This window comes from Plutella xylostella, chromosome 17, assembly GCF_932276165.1.
Source record: "Plutella xylostella chromosome 17, ilPluXylo3.1, whole genome shotgun sequence".
NCBI classification, from domain to species: domain Eukaryota; kingdom Metazoa; phylum Arthropoda; class Insecta; order Lepidoptera; family Plutellidae; genus Plutella; species Plutella xylostella.
The window spans coordinates 8,561,582-8,588,385 of NC_063997.1; the positions used below are offsets into that span (position 1 = coordinate 8,561,582).

Genomic DNA, 26,804 nt, shown 5'->3' on the forward strand with positions numbered 1-26,804 from the left:
GGTTCGGTTAGCTGAAAGGGTGTTCTCAAGTATGATAGAAAAGGTTTAGTTATCGATTCCATCTCGGAGAAGTTTTGACAAGGGAAAGATTAAGGCCATTATTCGCTTCGGACGCGGGCGCGGGACCGACCGGGACTTCCCCTCCACACAAAACAAAAGGAAAACTTAATACCTTACCGACGAAATTATTTTATCTCCTAAGGGTGACACCGGAATGTAATAAAGCAAACAATTTGTAAAAAAATGTGATATATTCTTTGTTAAACTATGAATATTTAACTGTACAAAATACATGGTGATTCTAATTTACATAATATACTTACTTAATATTACTAACAAAATAATTATATAAAATATGATTATTCGATGGCGGGTGATGAACGGTCATTTGTTAGTGTTTTCCGGAGCTTCACCGTGGCGAACTGCTGCGCCCTGCCGGACAATACACAATGTTAGCGATTCAACAGGAGAGAATTTTAAATTTATTACTTTTTTCTATAGGTATTGGTTGCGTAAATATCATAATTATGCCCGATTGTTTAATATTGTATGATTAGGTAAGTATTTTTACTAAAATGAAAGTCCGAAGCTCATGACATAAAACCTTATAGGCAACCTTTCAAAAGCTAGATTCTTAAGTAAATTTTCATTGAATTTAAATGTTAGCGGTAAAGCAAAAAAAACAAATAAAAATGTACTTAATAGTAACGTTAAGAGCATAAGAACTAAATAAGAAAACATAAATAAATAAAAACAAAAGAAGTGAACCTGTTAGTTTATTTGTAGACAGCAGTTTCGCGGCCCCACAAATCGTACCACGGGCCGAAGGTATGTCCGTCCTCGGGCAAGTCCGGTCCCTCGCCCGCTCTCTTCATTAGCTTGGTCCTCGGCAGCAGTTGAGGTCTCTGCTGCTTCAGAGCTTCGTTGAACTTCTGGTCATCCGACTCACTGTACGGGCCCTCGCTCCGGCGGTCAACAAAACGCCTCGCCTCCAAACGGGCTTCCTCTTGCCGAATTTTAGACTTCTCTGCCTTCTTGGAATCAGTTTCATAATCGTACCGCGACACTCGAGCTTCTTGGTCGCTGAAATACGATATGTTTGAATCGTAATACCGGTCATCGCGGCGACCGTTGTACGGGAGGGTGCTGTCATCGTAGCTTCTATTTGTTCTTTCCTTTGACTTTGTATCTCGTGATTTGGTCTCTGAATAGTCTCTCTTCATTTGACGTCTGTCTAATGAATAATCAGCCCTTGGTTCTCGGCCATCGAAATTACGCGAATCCCTTTTCGGGGATCGTACATCAGAGTCTTTGCTGCTATGATTCTTGCCATTTTCTAATGTGTGCTTCCGTGTCTTTTCATCTTTGCTTGACCTTTTTCTTTGTTTCAGCGTGCCCTCATCATAATCCTCATTTCTCATATGATTGTTGTTTCTTTCAACTGGTATTCCATAACGATCAGTTTGTGGTTCATTGTCTTTGTATTTGAGGGTCTCAGAAGAAGCTGAAAAAGATTTCATGTCGTTACCGTTATCTTTGAATGTTTTAAACTCCATCGTTTTGGGAGGTGATCGATCGTGGGATGACTTCTTTGTTTTATCTGTTCCCATTGTTGCACGAACGTGTGGTTTGATTGGAGTAACTTCTATTTCCTCAAATTCTGGCATATAATCATTTTCTTTCCTGGTTTTAATGTCTTCCTCGACTGTATCTGGTCGACGTCTGTCCATGTCATGTTTCTTTCTTGAAGTCATATGATCATTTACAATAATGCAATCATAGCGATCTGCGCTGGATGCTACAGAGTTCACTTCAGAGCTGCTATCATTATCGTATCTTTGCAATATTTCTCTGCGTTTCACGGTTTTCATCACGAATCCATCCCCATTTTCATCATTGTAAAAACTGTTTTCAAAGTTAGTTTTGATTGTGCTTGTATTAGTCATATCCGAATGTCTAGACTCGTTACGCGGTACAAAATCTTCTGGCTTTTCCTCAATGATAGACTTTTCAGAAGTGCTTTTCTTTTTCATTGTCTGATCCTGGTAGTTATTACCCATTTTCTTGTGCTTTTCTTGGATCTCATCATTTTGAATCGAACTTAAACTTTTTGACTGGCGGATACCATTCATTTTCACATCTCTTCTATCGATTGTTTCTTTTGGATGTTGCATAACATTCTCAGGAGAAGGTGATTTCTCTGTGGACGCTTTCTTTTTTACATCGGGTACTTCTGGTGCAGGTCTGAGTTCTTTCTGCATTTTAACAAGTATTTTCTTCTTGTATTCGGGAACAGTATCAACAATGTCTCGATGTTGCCAGAGTGACATACCTTCCATAATTTCCTCAGATGTAGTCCGGCCAAACTTCCAAAAAGATTTAGTTCTTTTTACCTTCTGTGAGTCTTTGTCCATATCTAGCATGGATCGTAGCATTATTTGCTGATCATCAGTAAGATAACCATTGGCATGATTATTCGGTTGTTGTTTGGGGCCACGCTTTAGGCTTTGTGTCTTGGACAAGTAACCTTGGTGGTCATTGTTTTTCTGAGCAGGTTTACTACATAAACAAAACAAAAAAAAATTTAGCTTCTCTACAAACATAAAATAAATTAAAAATGAAAACCTAACTAGCAACAAAATGTTAACTCAAGCAAAAATCACATCCATATAAGTAGGTATACTCGTTACATACCTAATAGGGACTCGTAGTCTTTGAGCTTCTTCATCACTGTAGTCCACCTCGGGCTGCGGCGGAGGCTCGTTCGAGAACCCGGAGTCATTGGAGCTGTGCAGTGACACGTTACCGACTGCACCCACGGCGGACACCACCGTCTTAGCTGGACCAGCTTTAGCAGCCACCTGCAAGAATATGGTAATTACTTGTCTGTTAAAGTCCAATTTGGTAGCGGTGTTCGTCAGCAGATGACGTATGGTTATACATTACTATAGTAGTTTATATGACTGTGTTTCTATAGGATTACTTAATTTGGCAGCCAGCGACGACCCGCTCCCAACTGTGTTTACAATTGACTGTGTAATATCCACAAAAATTGCAAAAGGTGGTAGTTTACTAGTATTACGTTGTACTTACTTGAGACCTCAACGGGAGAGTCTGCGGGCCGAAGCTCCTGGTTTCAATAACAGCGTGAGTGGTAAAACTGGCAGCGGATGTGGAGTTTTTGATGGCGCTAGGAATAGCTGGTGCCGGGGTCGAAGAGTGGAAGGTGGCACTGGCTGATGAGCTGAGAGCGCTAGGGGACGGGGCTGGCAGAGTCGGCGGCAGTCCGGGCGAGCCACTGCCCAGGCGACCCTGTGGAACGACCAGATTTAATTGGAATGGTGTTCGTATTCGTTGTCATCGTATTCATTGTTTCCATGGAGATGATAAGCGAAATAGAGCTTGTTGTGTGGGTGAGCTCATCAATGCAGAGATGATGAATAGGATAGTGATACAAAATGACCATCGTGATGACAATTACATAATCCACTACCGATAAAAGAGCGAAGGTGATAAAATGACTGACCTTGGTAACATGGTGTGCGGTGACGGTGTCCCCGAACATCCGGGGCGGGTGCGGGTGCGCGTGCGCCGCCCCCGCGTGAGCGTGCGAGAGGGGCGCGGGGGGCGGGCCCTCGCCCGGCGTCGCCGCCATGCTCCAGCGTGCCGGTGAGCTAGCACTGCGGAAGATCAGGAGAACTTATAGGATTATACTTGGCTTGTTTGTTTTGACGAATAGTGGGTTTGTGCAAATGTTGGTGAAATCTGGTTCTAGTTGTCTCTGCTTTTAACGAAAGAGCGCTTGAGGATTGCAATGAAATACTGGACGGATAGTTGGCATAATCCATATCACATAACAGATCTTAATCGAATACTCACGCAGTCTCCTCTCCAGCCACAACTTCAGTGTAGGCGAGCGGGAACCAGCCGGCCTGGTGCGTCCTCAAGTTCTCCCCGTACTGCCAGCCCTTGGTCCTCTCCCCGAGCAGCGCCAGCATGTCTCCCTGCTGGAAGCTCAGCTGGTTGTCTCCGGCTGCGTTGTAGGCGTATAGAGCCCTGGCTAGGGGTGGCTCGCGGGAAGTCACGCTCGGCGGGGCGAGCGACGTCGGACGCGTCGCGATGCGGGAGTCCGTGTCTGGAAAAGTTATAGTTGAGCATAGAGATACAACATACGTAATGTACAGTGCGACAAACCTATCTGTTCCGGTGAGAGCGAACTAAATTGATCCATATCTCATTATTTAGTAATGAATTTTATATTGTAAAAGATTATATGGGTTTATTGAAACCACAAGAGCGAATTACCACTACTGGCAAACTTAAAATCTTATACAATTAAGAAATATTACACATTTACGTGAGCTGACACCGGAACAGATAAGTTTGTGGCACTGTACCTCAATGTAGTTGATGTATTCTATTCTCAAATGTACTCTGTGTTGAATGTCAGTGTCTGCACATTTTCGATTATTTGGAATATTTGTGCGCTGTCTAAATTATTAGAGGCATCTATGAATTTAAAAGTGGTAGGTAGTTAGAGCAAAATAGGGTATATAATTGTATCATAATCATTACAGGTAGATAAGAAGATTCTGATATTGAAATTGACCATATCAGCTTACTTTATTAACATTGCACAAATAAGAGTGAATTCCACTAGTCCACCATAAAAGGAACCATAATCATAGCTTTAAGTTCCATTCGGTCCTAAATTACAAATTACCCTGGAAGGTTACTCTATACTGACGTTAAACGAACGAACGAGAGGCTGTCGTACAATCGGCACATTTAATACGAGATAGATTCGTGGCTCGCGCAGCAGCGCTCCAAGTTTTTCGTCATATAGAGAGTACCCCCCTGTACCAAGTAAAATAGCTTGTAATCTCACCAGGTTCCCCATGCAGGCTGGCTTGCAAGTTGAAGTCGGATTTAGCCCTGGACATGCCCTGGGTCGGCGAGCCCAGTTCGGCTATGGAGCGCACGTCGAGGCACGAGGCGTCCACCGACCTGGTCTTGCGGAGGGCGGACCCGACTGACGCCCGGTCATCGTCGTCGCCCATGCGGGGGCTCGCGTAGATCTCTTCGTCCGCCCAGAATGATACTTGCTGGAAGGGTGGGGTACAGTGATTATGAGGTTCAGGTGGATTTGGGTTTCACGTGATCATATAAAAATGATAAATCTGGTGTATAACTGTAATTTACTAAGAACGTAAGTAAGTAACGTTGAGTAAACGAGAGCAGCCACCAGTCATTATAGAAGTGAGATTAAAATAATAATTTGAAGAGAAATGTTGTGGTTTTAGTCACTATCATCATCCACGCGCTAAAGATCGCTAGCGACTGTGCAGTATCAGCTGCCCAAAGAACGTATGCTCAAGCTCCTATGTACCTACGTTACTCGTCTAACCCTAACGTCTAAAACCCTCACCCGCATCCTGCTGACGAACATGGCCTCCACATTGGGCGGCAGGTACTCCCGGGTGCGGGACACCTCGAGCCACTCCTCCAGGCCGCTGGTGTAGGCGCCGGCGCCCGCGCTGTGGTACGCCAGCCAGTGCTTGGCGAGTGAACACTGGCGCTCGAGCACGAAGCCGTAGCGGCGGCGCTCTTGCGTCATTGCCTGAGGAGGAAATATGTGTAAAAATATGTATATGTGTAGAGATATATCAGCTGTCCGATGCCCATATCACAAGCTCTGTCTAGCTTGGGATCAGATTTCCGTGTGTGCGAGCGATGTCCCCATATATTACACATATATGTTATAATTCAGGCGGGAAGCTCGTCGAAAGAGTGAGGATAAACAGCCGAGATTGAACTGGACTTCTTTATTTTGTATTGGAGTGAAAGACAGCATTTCAGAGGCATGCATGACAGGAAATAAGACAGTTAGGGAAGAACTTTCTTCTCTCTTCAGAAAAGATTAGGTAGTACCAGTCTTGCCAGTCAGCTGAATATTTAATACTTAATGTTTGCTTACGGAATAAGTTGTGGATAATGGTGTACTTATATGACGCACAAAGCCGACCCTTAATAAGGAAAAGGCTAGGAAGAACAAGAAGAAGATGGTGTACTTATCATGATTTAATGAGTAATTGTTGTACTAGCCATATTTCACAAAAACAATTTGTAAATACATCATATTTTACATTTACTATGATTCACTTAGTTACATTAAATCGGTGAATGTTTCTTAAATATAATATTTATTCAAATTTCCGCTTCAGTAGAAAGTTCTGAGTGGCTAAAATCAACCAAAGTAATATTTATTAACTTCAGTTCAACACGATAGAAAATATTTGTTTGGAAACTCTAGTGGATGAAATAATTTAAACAGAGTTCTAGGTTCAAAGTGAGCCTCTCTAAAATCGCCGGTTGTGTTTAATCAAATTTGCTGAATAACTTTCTAAAACAGAAACATTTCCGCCAAAGTCAGCTATTCGGAAAATTCGAAGTAGGTAACAAACATACTTGCTAGTGCCACTTTATTTAATATTGACTGAATTAATTTAGAGGATAATGAACGTCGCGTGAATTTATTGACGAAGCAGATAGCCTTGCGTGTGTGAGGGCGATTACAGGGTCTCTCTAGCTTCACGAAAACGATATATGGAAACGCCTCCATCTAGTTGCATTAAACGTACAGACCATGATGACCAGAAACTTCATATTACGCCAAGCTAGAGTAAGCCCAAGCTCTGTAATTCCTGCCCATTACGTCGTCCCGGTCTAAATCAACGTAGAGTGGAAAACAAAATTGCCGTCACATATGTTTATTAACTACGTAATGGCTTGTTCCAAGTAAATAAATTGGCAATCAATATGCTTTCTATTGAAAATGCTTCACGTTTATTGAATACCGGTTCCGTACGACAAAGGAACGGCTAAATTAATAACATCCAATATAAATATACAGGAAGGGAACAGAAGGAAGAAAAACTTACATTTTTCAAGCTCTGCTCGCAAAACGCATCCAATTTGGTCTTCTCCTCTTCCAATATCTGCATATTCTGCAAATATAAAACCAAAGGGAACAGATGTAATTAAGTACACACACAGACCACAGGGTTTTAAAATCAAATAGCCAGAACCTTTTTATTTAAGGCGAAGGGAATAATCCGGTTGTTACGGGATACACTTATAGCTAGACATAATTATATATTCCATTTAACAAAGCACAAAATGCACCCTTGCTTGTTTTGTTTGTATGAAAGTGAGTATAATGAATTAGTGTAATGGGTGTACATAATATGTTACCTTCATTTCTTTGTCCATGGCTGATCCGGCTTTGGAGACTTTAGTGTTCTTTTTCCTCTGTTTCTTGATAGTAGCCGCCGCCTTGCTGTAGCTCTCTGAGCGCAGCTTGTGTTGCTGGAGAAACCTCTTTTGTTCCGACTACAAGGAAATATAGAGTAAGAAAAATATTACCATACACTGTTTATGTAGCTACTTACTTATTTGAAATTATAAATTTAGAGAATACTTTTAAAAAATCGATTAAAAACTTTCAGAAAATGCTTTATGGTCTGAGGTGGCTTTTCACAATCATGCATTCAATTGGATATTTTAGTTTCATGAGCGCACGATCTTAAAATTTTATCAAAGTCTCTGCCAAATAATCAAAACGGTGTTCATAAAATTGTAAAACCAAAGCAATAATAACAAAGCTGAATTTCCCTGTACTCTCAAGTTGTAAAGAAACACTGTAGCGGAATACTTTTCGGGGAGCAAAAGATTCGCAGTTTATTAGTTGGAGGAACCGCGAACAAAAATACCAGCCAACAGCGCTCGTTTACTTTTGGCAAAACTTTTTAATCGAAATTCTTATCTCAAGCCAGCTATTGAACTACTTTAGTTTATTCCAATTCCCCATTTCGCAAACAAGTTTCAAAGGGAGCCCCGGGTTGCTTACCTGGACCACTTTTGTGTCTTTTTCCAGATTCGTTTCCAACGGGACCAGCAGATCCACGTAGAATGCCTTCAGCTGAAATGGAATTCGCAGGTTATCAAATAAATTGAAATGTGATGAAAATATCTACGTTCAATATAATCTATTGTCAGCCATAAATAAAAGTAGCATTTTTAAAGAACGATTTCAAATAAAACTGTTCATAGAGTATACTTACTTATTAAGTTAAGTTATAATTTTATTATGAAGAAGTGCATTTCATGAATTCATTTTTAACAGGGCTCTTTTAAACAAGATCATTTATATGTATAAGTACATGTTATGAAAATATTAATGAATCTTAAAAGATACATTATTTCAAATATAATGCAATTAGGCCTGAATACTTACAATGTTCATCTGCTGATCCTGAATTTCACGGTAGACCTCCACCACCTTCATGAGGGCAGTTCCTGAGAACATTTTGACGTTTTTTTAAATCATTTTTATTAATCAAGGTACAAACAGTATGTACCTATATATAAGTATACGTAAGTAGCTCGTATAACTATAATCATTAGACTACTTTTGAAAAATAAATAGCTATTTTATGGAATATTTAATACGAGCTAAGTAAAACAGATTTTAGCAAAATACGGAACTTAATCCAATATCTTCTATCGTTCTATTTTTCCAGTTACAGATGCTATAAACTGTCCATTGCCTTGCCTTTTAGCGCAATTACGGTCTTAAAGAACAGAATGGAGAAGTTTCGGCCAAGTTGCCAATAACAAGTCAGGTTAAGGAAATGGAAAAGATGGTTTATTTTTGAAATTACACGATATTTTTTATTTTATCTAGCGAAGGATTTTGTTAAGTTTTTACTTGGTCTGGGTATTTAAGATAATGTTTATGTAATACTTTTAAGAGAATGTAAAATTAGATAATGCCTTTTGCGAAAACATTATAACAGTCAAGTTTTGACCGCCTTATGCTTAGTTTCACTATAGTTTATCCCTTGTTATTATCTAACAGAGTATGGTGAAACTGGGGCTTAATCCTTTTCCAGGTAGTGGTGGAACTACAGCCACCACATTTTGAACTTTACGCTACCCTCATCCTCCAAAACCGTAGAAATATTTAAACGTTTCTACCAGTTACAGGGTAAAACATCATGAAATTTGTAGCCATAGTTACCTATATCAGCGCATCCGCCCCACGTGCCCTGCTGCGCCTGCCGGCCGAGCTTGCCCACCGCGTCCACGTACAGGCGGGACGCCGCCGCCGCTCCTGTGGGGAATCATAGTAAATAATGTATATTCTTCTTCTTCTTCTTAAGTCCTTTAACTCCTAGTGGAGCATAGGGCTGCAACTACAGCTTTCCACTCCCAGGAGATCAAGTCGATCAACATGAGCTGGCCAGAAGTTGTGGGTGCTGCCTCTGATCGTCAGAAGTGGAATGTATATTACTCTAGGTATAATGGGTACTCAGGGTGTCCCGTCAGGTTGTATGAAGAGGGGGGATTGCCTAGAAATAATTTGACATGAGGCTGTTTTTAACAACATGCGGATTTCATCACGCACGTAGGATTGCACGCCATTTTCTCGGGTCTCATGTGCATATTCCACGCGTTACAATGAATACTTGTATGAACGCGTGCGTGATCAAATCCGCATGCTGTTAAAACAGCCTCATTGCTTGCTCGATTTCTGAATAAAACGATTTTACAACAACGCCCAACTGATATGACGACCTAAGACAGGTAGGTAGTAGGTAGGTAGAGTGGTAGTGGCTGCTGGATGAGGAAGGCTGATGATAGAGCTCCAAGTTCTGAGTGGAGTATTACAGGCATACGTTGATAAAATATTTTCAATTATAACTTTAGATTCTATTTTCTAATATCATGTCTAGTGGAAAACTAGAATATACTGGTAGCTAATAAATTGCCTAAAAGCAATAACTGCAGCGAATTCATTTGCGACCGGCCCGCGACCCGCCGACTAAATTGAAATCGATTTAATTTCGAGAACCATTGAGCACAATTTGTTTGATCCATATGAATAATTAATTTCGTGAAATGTGCAGTTGTTAGACATGAGAGTAACCACACTGAAACACAAATGAGGCGGGCAATTTACGTATAAAATATTAATTCTCAAAGAAGAAAAGCTAGCTTTTAAAATAAGTTAATACTAAGCTATAAATAAAGTCTTACAATTTATCACTAAGTAATTAAATTAGTGAAAGACAACTGCTACACAATCGGAAAATTAATTATTGAGACAACTTGAAGTTGTCAAACTTCGTTTGTTTTAATCCCGCGCGCTTCAATAGCTCCGAGTTAAAGCTTGAATACTTTTTATTTTTTTTAAAGGTGAGCAACACAAAAGAGGGCGAGGAAATGATAAGTGACCGTCACAGAAATGCCGCCGCTGTAAACTTTTCCAAAGTTTCAGCACTTTCAGGCGTTCTAATAAATCATTAATTAAGGGTTTCACAGTTCTCCCGTGACATTATTGATCTTTGACCGAAGACGTGAGCTTTATAAAATTTTACTTTTATGATTCCGTAGTAAAATAATCCTGATTTTGGTTCATGAAAATGACAGCTAAAGTTACTATACTTAGCCCCTGTTTCACAATGTCTGGTTAGTCGCTACCTGTCGGATAAAATACATGCTGTCACTGTCTAAAAAATAATAACAGAGAGTGACAGCATGTATTTTATCCGTCAGGTAGCCACTAACCAGACATTGTGAAACAGACCCTAAAAATATATAATTAATTAATATATTATCAAACAATAACGGAAACTCTTTAGAACTCTACAATGGCAAGTAGTCAGGTAACGAATAAAGTTGATTTCATAATGAAGGATTATGTTTGATGTTTACTTGTACTTGAATAAATTATCGTAAATTGTGCGGAACCTCAGAACCCGCCTTACCTTTTTTTTGTACTTAAATCGTTGATGGATTACTTTTATATTGGAGGGTCTTTAATTCGACCAACCGCTATCAGGCTACTTTAGAATGTCAAAACGTTATTTACTGGAGCCTGATTTATTATAATAACGCCTACTTTGAGGTAGCGTTTAGGTTGTATTTTATAAGAATAAAAGTCAACATTATTTGAAAACCTCTGCCTAAATAAACAAAAATACAAATCAACAGCTTATATTAAGCCCTCCTTTCCACAAAAGTGTAATCAGGAGTTATGCTGGAGACTTCAAGTTACAACAGATTAAGTATTTTCTTTTATTAAAGCTACATTTGTCTGTTATCACTTGATGAAGTGGGTGATGCGCTGTACTTTGGCTATTGCTTTTTATCTTGTGTGTGTGTATGTCTTTAAAATTTAGAACAAATGCTGGGAATTTATGCCACATTTTAAAGACATGTTATTCCCGCCTGTCACAGTCTCTGGATAAACTTTATCTGACAAATTCATACCATCACTCTCTAAGATTTATATATAGTGAATGTACGTTTTTAACCCACAGATAACTTTTATCCAGACATCGTGAAACAAACTATTAGAGGAGATATTGCACCGACGCCTACCAGGGTGACATAAAGGCCGCACAGCATAATCACAGATGGCCTTTTAAAGCGAGCATTACGGCTCAAAGAGCGTGCATATCTGGAGCACAATAAACAAGTTTATAGCACAAGAGCCAGGCGCAGTGGAGATAAGCCCGCGGAGACAATTTGGCACGGAGAGTGTCCCCGTTCCAGCGATCTAGCTCATTGCAGGGCTGGCCCAGGCACACCACCGAGGGCTTGGTAATTAGGCTCATAAGAAACAAGGTAACTATAAAAATTAAGTTTTCAATTGTTTAGTGATAAATTATTATTTTTTCTGGTTGGCAATTAGCTAAATTTAGTAACTTAAGTTAGTACTTATGTATTTTTTTTAAATAATGAATTATAATAACAATTACAGAACTTTCAAATAATATAGGTACGTTGCTTATTTTAATAGTGCGATTTGTAACTCAAGTCAATACCTTTTGATAAAATAAGGCCGCGGGCTACACCTAACCAACCCTGGCTTACATAACAATGCGTATTGCACACAAGTGCATATTGTGAATCTACCACTACCGCAATTAATTGAGCGTGTTAGCCGTGATAGATATCTGTCAGTAATTGTATAAGTTAATAAGTTGTCTGATGATGCAATCTTGTAATGAGTAGGTTGCGAAGGGATTGTGCAGCTCGACTAGGTTGCCTAGGTACTCTAGGTAGGTATTACAGGTTGCCTAGGTACTCTAGGTAGGTATTACAGGTTGCCTGCTATGCGTTTACTTACCTACTTATAGATCTTGCCTAAGCCAGTTGTGCAGAAGCCAAACGGGTGTTAGTCAGAGGCCTTGCAATAAGCATACAGTCACACATAGTAGAGCTATATAATGTATGAAATTATACATTTAGCACAAAATATGCAAGCAAAGTGAATCTAACCCATTATTTTCGCTCGGCTACTACATTCAAACTTTCACCCGCCATCTGTTGAATGTAATATTCTATTAGCTACACGGGAGCAGAAAACCTGCGAATTTCGCGAAGCTAACCTCATCCTCTTTGTGTAAGAACCACGTCTACCTTGTTACTTACCGTGTAAAGCTTTCAGGTAGGCTTTCCCCGCCGTGATCATCTGCCGAGCGCCCGGGTTGAATTTGTCCAGAATATTCTGTAACAAAAGAGATACGCACTGAAAAGTACTGCTTAAAAGGAGACTCGTATAGAGAAGTTATTGAACAGACGCGATGAGCTAACCCAATGAAATTCCGTCTATTGTGTGCGAGACAAGAACGAATCAGTGGGATGTATAAAGTGAATTCATTTTTTATTTTTATAATAAGTTCAATCAATCAATTGGGCAGCAGCAATCGAGTTCGATTGTAAACATTCACGAAATGAACATTATTTCTCAATCTCGAATTACTTTAACGAATTTATCAAAAGTTGATTTGTCTTTTCGCAACGGCTTAGAGCCGTAAATAGTGTTGTGTTTGCAGGTTGGAATGTGGCCTTTCAAGGATGTTGGGCGGCCTCGTTGGCCCGAGGTGTGGCCAGGTCCATCGACACGGAGAGACAGCATTCCTAGTCACTCCGCCTGCAGTCAGCGGTCTTCACCTACATACATGCGTTTATGTCTATTTACGTAAATATGCATTTGCGGACAGCTCGCCTTGAGATTCCACTTGCTAACCTACTTACATGAAAAATCTGTTATGGTAATATGACCCGTGCAGTTTAAGAGAACATAATTTATATTCAGTATATTTGAGTCTTGTGATTATTTAAAAAAAATGTTTTTTTTCAGGAACTTACGCTGCTCTACAAAGTGAAGATTATTATTTCAGGATCCATCTTTCCACGGGCGGGAACGCGAAAGGTGCTTCTGCGCCCCCTAATCCGGGGTTATGACCACATTACAAAAAGCTAATGCATTTTCCCTTTTACCCCAATAGCAGTGGCTTCCTGCCGAGCACAAGTACGTGCTAACGTACTTTACGACCTCCTCGACTCTAAAATTTTTCCTCACATATTTGTCGGAACAGTTATGTTTATAGGCGACACGGAGTCACAGGGACCTGCTTACGCATGTTTTATTTAACAATTACAACCGGCTCTGTTATGCCATTCAACCGCGTAATTTATTTCACTTAACATTCACGGAATATTTATCAGCAACCTCCCGCCGCTTATTGGCATTCATGAGGCGCATCACGCCAAATAAAAACACTTAGTGGGCACTTTGAGATATTCAAATAAGTTATCTGGCCTGTCTTCATTTTTTCCTCGTTCAGCGCGCAATGACTGAAATATACGGCTTTTCGAGCGGGGCGGATGGGAAGCAATTTTTCACCGGATTCAGACGTACATTTTAAAATACGCGCCCCCTGTGTCGTAGGCCGGTCGCTTATTGCTCGCGTCGAGCGCGTAAATCTTAGGGAGCGAATACAGGGTGTGCCGAGACGAGTCTAGGGGTGAAAAATAGATGCGCACTTACAAAAATTAAGTAGACATCGCGATCGGGGGAGGCGATAAGTAAAGGAGATATTGGACCCACGAAATTAATGGTTTATTGCTTTTTTGCCGCCACGTTTCTATGGCGACTGCACGAACGGTTTTGAATTAATTTGAGTTTCGGAATCAGATGGGGTAAAACAGTACCTGATCATATTTTATTTATTATTATATCTTTATTGAATCAAACAACATAGTTCATAGATGTGTTAGTAAAACAATGTTCTTATACTAGTGTTAGTTTATAAGTAATTTTATCCAGTGTTTGAGCAACTTACAGTCTATCCTATCGGCTATGACCTCCAGGATGCTGTTGTGACTGTCCCGCAGTCTGCGTAGCATGGACGCGGCCCGCTTACGTATGATGGCATGGAAGCCATCGGTACGCGCTTCTGTAAACATGGCCGATGCACTACAGAAGCGGGGTCGTCTCAACAGCACCCTGAAGGCATTATTATACTGGACGCGCAGTGCGCTGTAGGATCTCTGCGTATAGTCTACCCACAGGCTGCTCGTGTAAAAAGATTGGCAAAATGCTTTAAAAAGCGTGATCTTCACCTGTTCTGAAGAACGAGCAAACCTGCGGGCAAGCATATTGCACCTCACCGACAGCGCCCTGCGCTCCCTCTCAATGTCCATGTCATCTCTTAGGCTTTCTGTCAGTATGTGTCCTAAGTACTTATAGTGAGAAACACGTTTTAGCGCCACTCCGTTTAAAAGAACCGGTGGAACCGTTTTCGGCTTTTTGTTACCTGACACAAACACCATAAATTCACTTTTCTTAGTGTTATATACCATACCATGACTGAGCATATATTGTTCACATTTCTGTAACATTTTGCTTAGGCCACTGACCGAGGGGCTCAGCAGCACCATGTCGTCGGCGTAACTAATATTATTTACACTTACTCCGTGGATATAGCAGCCCGCATGCATGCTGCTGAGCTCCTCGATCAAGTCATTCATATACAGATTAAAAAGGTGGGGGGAGGTGAGCCCCCCTTGTCTCACCCCACATTCCAATCCGTATAAGTCTGACCCAGCGCCACCATAACTAACATAGTTTGTTTGGTTAGCATACCAAAACCTAAACAAATTCTTAATTTCCTTCGGCAACTTATCAAGGCTATCCATCTTGCTCCAAAGAACATCATAAGACACTAGGTCGAAAGCCTTAGAGAGATCTAAAAAACATGCATATACAGGTGTTTTTCTCTCTGTGTAGTAGTGCACCGCATGTTTGACAGCTAGTATTGCACTCTCTGTGGATAACCCTGATCTGAAACCGAATTGTGCATCATTCAATACAAGGCTTTTTCCTAGATAAGAATTTAGTAAGCTATCTAATAACTTAGCCAACACTGTTGCGAGCGATATTGGGCGATAGTTGTTTTTGTCGCCAATGTCTCCGGTTCTATTTTTTATGATAGGTACTACTATTGTTTTCAACATGGCCTGTGGGAGATGGCAATGGGTGAGGCATAGTGTGTAGAACATACTCAATACTCTATGCAGATGTGGACCGCCGTGCAGGAGGTGCTCGATGCTGAGACTGTCGTGTCCAGGCGACTTCCCGCGTTTCATACATTTAATACATTTTGCAATTTCTTGTGATGAGAAACGTATGAATCGCTCACCCTCACAGCTGTCAGCACCCACCGTCCCACAAGGCGGCCCCGCAGACTGCCCAAGTGAAGAGCTCACTTTGAAGTGGTCCTTAAACATATTGCATATTTCCCTTGGGTCATTCAGTCCCTGTATGGAATCTGGGAGCCCTGGCTTAATATTTAGCTGTTCTGTTTGTTTCCAAAATTTGGAGAAATCTTTATTATTTCGAGATGTAGCAATTTGATCCATTTTTATTTTTTCTTGATTAGCTTGACACCATTTAATTTTAGCCTTGAATAATTTCCTACTCTGACACATTTCATCAAACTTTTCACCTTGTTTAGGTTTTCCAGCTAGTTCCCATATTTTAAACTTGAACCTAGCTTTTTGATGAAGGTCTTTGACATGAAAATTCCACCCTATTATCTTACGTCTATTGCTATTTGATTCTTTCCCCTTAAAACTAGAAATTGCCGCTTTGGTCAAAATACCTACTATTCTACTATACATATTATCTATTAGCACCTTATGTTCTATATAATTACAGTGTTTATCTGAACATTGTGAAAATTCTTCTATAAAATCGACTTCCTTTAGCATATTATTACATAATCTATAGTACTCACTAATCTCATCTAAACTTCTTTGACCCCATTTGATTTTGTTTTGACAAGTTACATTTATTTTAACACTGTTACTTCTTAATAAACTCAAGTTACAAGTTACCTCAAGTGGGAAGTGGTCTGACCAGTAGACATCATAATGTACCGTGATATTAACAATTGATTTCCAAGCTGATTCAGTAGTTACACAGTGGTCTAGCCACCGCTTACAGCCGTGTGCTTCACTGATAAACGTATAAGTATCTGAGTCCATACCTAATTTCTCGTAGTCGGCGCATAACAAGTCCTGTTCTGAGCAAAAGTCCACCAGCTCGTTGCCAAATAGTTCATGGGGGTGAGCATTGTAGTCGCCCAAGGCATAAACAGATTGAGCCCCCGCACTCTCAACTATAGCACATATTTCTCCGAGACACTCTGTAAAAATCACTAAGTTTTCAGCTGAGTCAGTAGGCATGTATACACTTAAAAACACAGCTGACCGATCACTCGTTTTCACTTTTATAGCACTTATTCGTGGATTATTGCACTTCAAGATCTCGACTGATTGAAACACGTTTTTTCGCCACAATAAAGCCACCCCACCGTGAGGGCGGCCGCGCAGGACGCCGCTCGCCGTGTCCACCGCCGAGGTCCCGACGTAGCCGAAGTTGGTGTCCACTGTCCCCAGAAACGGAATGTCGTGCGGCAGTAGCCACGTCTCTTGTAGTGCCACAATATCCGCCGTGCTGCATAGTGATCTAACACATTCAACGGATCGCTTAATGTTTTTACAATTAAAACTAATCAGTTTACATATTTGGTTTTCACTCATTATTGAATTGATTGATTATCTCTCTCTTTTGGTTCCCTTCGATTACATTTCTGTCATGAAAATTAATAAATCTCCTAAATTCAATATTTTCAGGCCAGAGGTTATCATTTAAGAAAAGAGCGAGTTTCCGCTTTGGCACATATACTTTATAGGCATTATAATTTCTGATTCTTTTCATTTCTATTGCCTCTAATCGTAAGTCTAGTTGAGTTTTTTCTAGTATGAAAGTGGTTACGTCTTTCAGCGTGGCCTCTTTACTCACGTTCGACAAGAATAATGGGATTTCGATGTCCGGAGCGGCCCTAAATTTAGAGTTTCCGCTAATTTTTGCTTTTCCAATTTGCCCAACAAATCTGTTTTGGTAGTTAGCAAGTTTACGCTTCCGTTGCACAATAGTCCAGTCCTCTTGATTTAGTTGTTCTCGTGTGTAATTAGGCTTCAAACAAACTTGTTTTTAGCACTTCGGCCATCGTTGGTGTTGTTTGGCTGGTTGGTGACACTCGATTCTCAACCTTATCCTTAACTATAATAGGGTTCTGTTTGGATGGGCTTACGGACACATCAGCGTATGAGTGACTCGAGTTACCATCAGCTGTTGTGACGTCAATCGTTTTTTCCGTTACTGCAGGTCGTTGTGCGAGTGAGGTGGGTTGCTGTTGAGCGCACGGCTGGTGCGAGTGAGACAGCTGTTGTTGTGTAGGCAGATCTGTTATCTTGTTATTACTATTTTCTGAGATTAGATTCGCACATAGATTTTCTGTTTGCAAGCCCATCGGTCCGCTATCGTAACTGTAGCCATCGAGAAATGCTCCCCTTCTACTGTTAACGTAGCTTGTACATGGAAAATTATTTACAATTGAGGCATGTTTTAAATTTTCGAGGTCCCGTTTAACTAGGTCAAATGACTCTGAGGTCACGTATTGATCTTTTAAACACTTTATCTCTTTCTGCATCAAAACAATATCCTTTAACAATTTAGTTACATCTACGTGATCAAACGATACCGGGGGTAGGTTTTGAAGATCGCGGGCTACAAATATGGGTAACTTCTCAACGGCCGTTTCTCTGATCAATGTGATAATGTCTTCGAGGTCACGTTCAGACTTCCCATCCCTTTTACGCGTAATCTTTCGCGAAGTTGTACTCACAGAATCAAAAAATAGGTTTTTTGAATTTTCAATTATCTTCGGTTTGAATGCTGATTTGCAAATCCTCACTAGGCTTTCGTCGTCCATTACATCCACCTTATTTTGTATAAAGGCGAGTAGTTCGTCGATAACAATATTACAGTAATTACATTTTAACACAGTTGACGACATTGTCGTTACCGTTACACGTATTATGCAAATCGCGTCCGCTCGGTAGATCGCGTGCGCGCTGACTGTAGCTTTTAGCTATTCTGTAGAGTTTTGGTCAACTTCCGAATAAGAAATTATCTATCTTTAATTGAGTGGTTGATCTCAATGGATACGGTCAAAACCACATCTAACCACATAGTATGAACATTTTACAGCGTGTTTTTCACAAAGTGTTTATTAGTAGAGCTATTGGAATTTAAGCAATGCTAAATACAGCATATCTAATGCATCAGAAACCCATTTTTAGATGAATGTGCAAAAAGTATTTCTAGCTATTTGGTGATTGGTTTTATTTATCATTTAGAATCGAATTTTAGTACGTTATTGCATAGTCTGAGTATTTAATAATATACGGACATAGTTAAACCTATTTCCATAACAGACCATAAAAAAACTTTTTAAAATGAGTTAAGTATACGTATTGATTTATGTTTACTTAATTGCATTATCTAATTAAATAAGAAATGTACAATCAGATGGACTAAATGCTAAAAGCAATTTATGTAAGTCTACTTGCAGGAGATTCAGGGAGTAAAAAGTAGGATGTGCAGAACAAGTGCAGAAATATAAGTTGTCATATTTATATAACATGTCTACATGCTTATTTTCTGGTTCTATTTTTAAAGAAAGCACCCTAATCCGTCGAATCAGGCCGCGTCAACCCTTTAGCTGGCGAATACATCCATAAATATCAATCCGTTACCAATAAAACGGAATGAAATTTCGCCGAGTATTCCATGAATTCATACGTCACCTAACCTAACAATTCCTGGTGTAATACGGCCTTTATCCTATCCTCTTTACTTTTGGGGCACGTAGCAGCGACATTTGGTACAAAATTGGCCGGAGGGCGTCCCACCCTTCGTCCTAATGTCCTGCGAGCCTCACAGTCACGATATTGGATAAGTATTGGAAGTCACACGGTGACATGAGAGAGTTCGGGTTTAGTCTGTGTGTGACTTCTGTGATACTTTTAATTCGATAATAGTGTTTTGGCAACTATTGTGATCATATTACTGAGGTTGCGGAATTAACTCGCCAAGGAATGCGATCATAATGCAAGAGAAAGTAGGTACAACATGTTGAAGCTAAGTTTATTATTTGCCTTCAAACTGCTACTGGCTCGTTCAAAAATAGGTCATGATTTGATCAGATAATGCTGGTGTCTGTTTCCGCAGTAGCCGAGCTTAGAAAGTTCAATTAGATTATCTCTAGTGTAAGACATAAGGTAACATAACTATGAGCTTTGAGTAAATTGACTTTCTCTACAGGCTTTCTTACGAGATTAGCTCCGGCTAATAATCCTTAGAAGTCGGCCATTTACTTGAGTACTAAGTTTATGTTTGTCGTAGGTAGATAGAATAGGGACACCAGCAATCTCTATTTAGCTATTTAAAACTGATGCCACTTTTGGCACTTATAAATTATATCTTTTTGTGACATGTAACAAGTAATCCAACCAGATTTTGTCAATCAGGTATTTCTATTTATATTTTTACGAAAAATATGTAGTTATTCGCGTAGACTGTCAATTACGTATTCCATTTTTAAATTCAAGTACGGTCCACAAAAAGGAGAATCTCGCCACAAGCTAACAGACAATACCGTGAGCATTTCAAACAAAATTTCCGTGTAGAAAGGAGAGAATTTTATAAGGCGAGGTCACTATGCAGCTTCGTCGCAGCAATTTTTAAAGGATTACTCAAACGGGCAGCGCGGATACCGCCGGTTTAGTATGCGGCGCCCGCGGGGACAAAACGCTATGGAAATCACAGGCGACGGCCGCCGAAACACTTGCCAATTGTATCTACTTGAATAAAATATCGCCGCTACGGAACTCTATATTAAAGTCCGTCGCTCATATTTGGAACTATAAATTTTATTCGTCTGGGAAGCTTCGCTTTCGTCAACAGTCTGGTGGCTGTACTGTTTTCATATCATGGATACACTTTATCTCCTTTTATTCTCTAACACCTATTCTCTAACTTTAATCTAGCTTTTATGTTAACCGTACCAGTTTGGTATTTTTATTTATTTTTTATTCGGCTTTCATTATTACTACATTATCTAGCAGACGGTCGAATGTCAAGGTTACCCGAAAATAGTGGTGTGAGTGTGAATGTCAAATGGTAAATTAATTTATACAACGTGTTCACACTCCGCTGGCTGTGTGATTTCATAATTAGAATTAATGGCGCATCTCCCTGTCTGACTAAAACAAGAGAGCGCTACCGACGGTGTGTATTTGCTCTTCAGGGGAGGCGGTGGACTGGTGGTGGACTCAAAGCATTTCTTCAGCCGTGGTTTCACAAAGCAATCCTGTAGGGTAATAATAAACAATAGCCGACAAAAAGTCGCTACTAATCCCTTTCTAGAGAGCAATCTCAAATTCATTTCAATCGAAAAGGGAACTGTTAAATTCCAATTTTAAACTTCGACAACCCGACTTGGCGAGTTCTTAACGTAATCACGGCGCACAATTTGTTACGGATTCAACAATGCATCTTTTAAGTTGCTCGCCGAAGAAAAATAGAGGAGTCTCTTTAAGTTCTCTAAATGAAGTTGACTACAAAAGGCGGACGAATTCAAATGAGGGGAGCAGGAATTGGCGATCGAAGCGAGCGCGACTGTGAGGCCGACAGTCCGCGGAGTATTATGTAAGAAATTCATCGATGAGACAACTGTAGCAATCATATCAATGTCAAACTATGACCTTTTTTGCAGAGAAATTGTCTATACATCCTAATTTCACGATTCACAATTATTGTCGGCAGTTCATGATATTGATATTTATTTTAGTAAAACACAAATTTATGACAGGAAAACATACAAAAATCTGCCTCTAAAACCACGCAGGGTTTATATAATGCAAGTCCAGCCAAAGTTACATAAAAAGTAATTCATATTAATAGTATTTTATTGGGGAACACCCAAATATTCCGAAAAACTTTTTTCCGAATTTGAAAACACCGAATATGTAATTTACGAAATATTGCAATACCGATTTTTTTAAATGCCGAATTCTAAAAATCACGTAAATTATAATCACGAAGATTTGTTATTACGATTGTCAAATACACGAACGTTAAAAAATACGATTACTTAAGCAAACGAAAAGTTCAAATCCCGATCGAAAATGTGATAATTCGTGATTTTGAAAAAAAACCACAAACGTCTTAAAAACCTTAGACCCAAAACCTAAAGATAGGTGCGACGACGAGCAAAGCGAGGAGGAGCGTGTTAGGTGCACATAGATATCAAAAAACAAAGCGGAGCGCAGCGAAGCGGAGCGGAGCGTTTCAAATATAGAGCAAAACAATTGCCCGGAATTTTAACCTTAAAAACCTTAGGACCTAAACCTAAAGATAGGTGCGACGACGAGCAAAGTGAGGAGGAGCATGTTAGGTGCACATATAGATATTGAAAAACAAAGCGGAGCGGAGCGGAGCGTTTCAAATATAGAGTAAAAATATTGTTAATGGAAAACTATTTGTAGTATTTTTTGTTAAGTAACACAACAAAGCAATAAAATTTCTCGGATTTTTACGGTGTTTAACCTTAAATACCTTAGGACCTAAATCTAAAGATAGGTGCGACGACGAGCAAAGCGAGGAGGAGCGTGTTAGGTGCACATAGGTATCGAAAAACAAAGCGGAGCGCAGCGAAGCGGAGCGGAGCGTTTCACATAATATAGTTTAAAAAATATTGTTAAATTGTATACGGATTATGCTGTTAATAAACACACTATTCCTAATAACTATTTCTTGTCAACTAAGATACATTCGGGAATTTAAACTTTCGGAATATTAAAACTTCGGGATTCGTAATTTTAACAATTCGATATAATAAAAAGTCGTACTATTAAAACATCGAAATAATAATATTCGGAAAATTGACTTTCGTCATTTTAATAAATATGTTGTTTGAAATTTCGTTTATTAACTATTCGTGATTTTCTTTATTCGGAAACTTAAAATTCGGGATTGTGAATTATACGGAATTATGAAATTCGTAATTTTAAAAATCGTTATTTTCATATTCGTAAAAAAGTAATTCGGATTTATGTAGTGTACCCATTTTATTGGATACTGAAACAAAGAAGCCTAGTTTGTTGTAAGTTTTTTAGATGATAAAATAAAGGTTCAGATAGATACAGAAGATAAAGTACGTTACGTATGCGATAATAATCCCTAATGTAGCTATCCTATCCATGTGTATTGTCACTAATGTAGCTAAACTGCCGGATAAAGAAAACAAACGAAAGTGTTAAGTGCCTCAGCAGGGGCACGGGCACCACAGAGTGACAAGTAGTAACTAAACAATGGCATTACAGACAAATACCAACGTCTAGAACGAGGCCAACCACTCCATATATTTATGTAAGTACCTATGTAGCTGTAGGTACGGTCAGCTGCATAAATCGTTATACACTTCTGTACCTTGTCAAACTGACGAACCGTCAATATTTCAATGAATTGATAGGCGGTATCAGATTGACAAGGTACAAAAGTGTATAGCAACTTATGCAGCTGACTGTACATATATGATAATGTTTAAAGAACAAAGTGTTTACTATCATTAACTTCCGGAATGTGGCGAAGTGAAGTGGAAATAATATTGGATCAACCTTAAACAATAATAACAACAACAGAATAATAAAAATACACATACAGCATCTCAATACTCACATTAGTGTTAACTGTGAAACCGGCATCAAGTTAAAGACACGTTAAAATAAATCTTGCGGCTACTTATTACGAGATCGCCAAAACTACCTGTTTACATTTTAGCAAGAAACTATTGGAAAGTAAATCTGCGGTTGAAGTGTGAAACCTCAGTGGCTGTCCACTGGAGCAGAGATGAGAGGAGATTGTGAAGGTAATTTGGAGCATGAAAAAATGCAGGTGACAGGTGGGCACCCTACGAAGAAAATCATGTAATTGAAAGCATTCGGCTGAATCGATTTTAATGAAATTTGGTATGGAGTTAGCTGACACCCTTTTATTAACACATATGCTACTTTTTATCGCGGAATACCCACGGGAAAACTGTTTAAATCAAAGCCAGGCTCGCGGGAACAGCTAGTAATATAATAAATTCACAGAGTAAAGGCGCCGGCAGACATTACCTCTTAGCTCCACTTCTATACACGTAGCCTCATTGGCAAACTGAAGCGTTACTACCGGGTTACCACATAGATTAGGCACTTGGCTAATATTACTAAATATTATTACACACATTTCTAAACACATAAAATATTATGTTATGTGAATAAATTTATGTAAGACCGAGTGACTAAAATCTTGATTTCTTTAATAAGGTGTGTTCTTGTTTTAAAATGTTTTGCGGTTACCGAATTGTAATATTTTAAGACATGGAAGAAATAACAGGATCTGGATGTATGATTTTAAAAACGTATATACAGTCATGTATACAAGATTATGCTTATTAATATTGATTATTTTCTAACTACCTTGTTTTTTTTTCAAGACTTCTCTGTATCTACTACAAAAATTTCTGTACGACCTGCCACAAGCACTTTTTATCACCTTCACTGAACTGGAAAGCGATAAATTTTATAAATAAATGTAAATTGGGTCAGATATTCAATTTATTCGTTGTAAACTTAATATTTAATAACTGGCGAATGAATGGCTCATTGGTGCAAGCATTAAATTTTATTATTTTACGTTGTTTAATTTGTTTTATTGTTCTGCAGGATATATTATTCATTTAGGTTTATTATTACTGTATAGGTTTATATTTGGTAACCACAGGTTGTGAATTTTGTTATTTACCTTGTAACTCAATAATGTGATAGGTTCCGTCATATATACAGATGGTTTAAAAAAAATACAGGGTGTTAAAAGCCGAAAGGGGGTGACTTAGTGGGTCACCCTGAACAACTTTTGTTCCACGACTTTCCTGGAGTCACCCGTTTTCAGCTTACTATATAACTTGAAAAAAAAAAGTATAAATTCATGTGTTTATTTATGAAATTGGTTTATGTTCACGAGTTTATGACTTCCTCTATAAAACAGTATGAATATATTCGTAGGTGTCTTCTTTTACTGCTGGACATAGGCCTGTTCCATACAAAGATTGCTACCACACTCTGTCCTCGGCCTTCCTCGTCCAGCCGCTACCAACGACATGTCTATGTAGGTAATATTATTATATATAAATTAATATTATTTGCATAGAAAATGCTTCCTAGAAGAAATAATAGAAAATGTTTTTCTATAAGAATGGCCTTTGTGTAATATTACCGCATTCCTCTATGACAGTTCAATGAAGTTATTGCACGTTCATAAGTATTGTCTTGATATTTATTATTAGTAATATATTTATTGCATTACCTAGGTATCTTGATTAATTATTTATATTATTAATGAGCTCCAAGTTCTTTTGTAGTTAAAAGAGTAATAAAATTTAAGTACGTGTTGGACGGGAATTTGTTATGTAATGATTGATGAATTTATTGTTATTGCAAGAATTGTTCGAATTTTTAAGTAAGTAGTAAGTAATATCTGATGTAAGCAGGTATATCTGATAGATTGCATGGTATTTTATTATATTCTTACTGCACAATTTTATAAACTACAAGTGTGCTTGAAAAATATAAAAGCATTTTACAATCCGGAATCGTAAAAGTTTTAACAAACAATTCTATTTTATTTTATTACTACGTTAGTTTTTGTACTGTAAATATGAAAAGTTTGTAACTGAAATACAAACGGTTCATTCAGAGTAACTCGTCAACTGTTGCGAATGATCGATAAAAAAAGCATTTCTAAAATAAAAAATAGATGGGTAGGTACTTATATTTATTTTAAATGGTTTTAATATTAAGTGCTTCAATCTTGGAAAACCTTTCACCAATAAAAGCGAAAAGCACGTAAAACCATATCCTTCTATTCATCAAAACCATAGAGGTAAAATTCCGGTTACGCCAAAACTAAAATTTAATAAAAAAGAAAAAAACCAGCACGTTCTATTTTTTGGCATTGCATGCAGATAAAGCCAGCTCTAGGCGCTTCGGGCATTCGGGCTTCCGAAATTCGGAAATAGAACGTTTTCTTTTTAAATGTGTCTGCTAGACGCGGGACTGTGCTTTGGTTGAGCACGCGGATAATGCCAGCCTACTGGCTGGTATACGTCACAGAGCGAAACAGCCGCATTCCGCGCGCTCCGAACTACGCAAGGTGCTGGCACAAACAAGGCTTTTGGCATCTCACGCCTTTGCCTGTTTGGTTGTGTTGTTAGACAAAAACTTTAACGTGTGTGCTGTAGTGTAGCGTGTGCCACGCGCGTCACGTTAAATTGCTAAGATTCCTACCTTCAGGTGCATATTTGATACCGTCTTGTGGCTTAGTGCTGTAAATTTTGGTTCAGTATTTAAATACATAGGTACTATGTATACTTACCTAAATTTATTATTTAATTATATTATCAACTAACTGAGACAGCTAGCACTAGGATCCGTAGTAGACCTAAAAATTACAATATGTATCTAACAAGTGAATCTATATTGTTATTTGCAAAGGACTTGCAAAAATATAATTATGTATACATAAACATCATAATCATAGAAGCTTGATTTGCGAAGAATAACAGAGTTCTGCGATAATCTTCCACGTTGCTATGATATTGTATATTGACCATAGTTTAGGTCGATATGCTTATTATATTAAGATCCGATATCGTTATGTCAATGTTATAATCCGAAATCCGATTCGCAGAAATGTCTCCTCTAAGATCTCTAATGTAAGACAAATATTGCCAATTCTGCGTACTACCTACGGGAGGCTTTCATACCGTGATATTGACTATCGCTGCGGTTGTTGGTATGACGACGACATGTCTAAGGCTCTGAACGCGGTTTCAAAGTTACTTACGTGTTATTATGTTATATTCGGAACGCTTGTGGATGTTACCTAACAGAAATAAGATGTTCCTATAAATAAATACTTATGTAATATGAAGTAGTAAATGATATTAGGTATAAGGTAAGTACTCTTAATTAAACTGAATAACGCTACATTTAAAAAGAACTGTGAAGTGCCCTGACTGTAGAGTATATGAAATACGACTTTAAAAAAGAGGAGGCGAAAGGAATCACAGCACATTCAATAAATGAGCAACGGAATAGGAATAACAAAACGTTTCAACTTACCTGCGTGAAGTTAGCAGCCTAAAGTTAGCAGCCTATGAATATGCGACCAAATTAAGATGGTCACTTCACTCATCCTGTTCTTATTCAATTAAAACGTATGCAAAGGCTTACGTTGTGTATAGTAGTAGTACTATATGCTAATAAAAATTTAATACAAACCAATATTGTCAAAATTACCATAATTCTAACTTATTTAAATTAAAGTCAGCAGCCTAAATGGTCCATTTGTATGGAGACACCTGGAAGTTGTCCAGATGCCAGCATCTCACCTAATTTATTTTGTGTGTTGTTTCATAACAAAAGGC

General features: G+C 38.8%; 1 protein-coding gene across 1 annotated transcript in view; it reads right to left on the bottom strand.

Annotated features, from left to right (window-relative positions):
- Nucleotides 1–402: 402 nt before the first annotated feature.
- The window catches only part of LOC105389456, a 148,456-nt gene continuing 122,054 nt past the window's right edge, over nucleotides 403–26,804 (bottom strand). The window contains exons 4-17 of the mRNA XM_048626958.1: nucleotides 12,505–12,580; nucleotides 9,083–9,175; nucleotides 8,297–8,358; nucleotides 7,910–7,981; nucleotides 7,255–7,392; nucleotides 6,942–7,007; nucleotides 5,429–5,620; nucleotides 4,889–5,105; nucleotides 3,880–4,135; nucleotides 3,527–3,674; nucleotides 3,094–3,312; nucleotides 2,695–2,861; nucleotides 769–2,559; nucleotides 403–432 (exon numbers count right to left, since the gene is read on the bottom strand). Of these exons, the coding sequence (XP_048482915.1) occupies nucleotides 777–2,559; nucleotides 2,695–2,861; nucleotides 3,094–3,312; nucleotides 3,527–3,674; nucleotides 3,880–4,135; nucleotides 4,889–5,105; nucleotides 5,429–5,620; nucleotides 6,942–7,007; nucleotides 7,255–7,392; nucleotides 7,910–7,981; nucleotides 8,297–8,358; nucleotides 9,083–9,175; nucleotides 12,505–12,580 (3,489 nt within the window). The 3' untranslated portion in view covers nucleotides 403–432; nucleotides 769–776. The remainder of the gene's footprint in view (nucleotides 433–768; nucleotides 2,560–2,694; nucleotides 2,862–3,093; nucleotides 3,313–3,526; nucleotides 3,675–3,879; nucleotides 4,136–4,888; nucleotides 5,106–5,428; nucleotides 5,621–6,941; nucleotides 7,008–7,254; nucleotides 7,393–7,909; nucleotides 7,982–8,296; nucleotides 8,359–9,082; nucleotides 9,176–12,504; nucleotides 12,581–26,804) is intronic.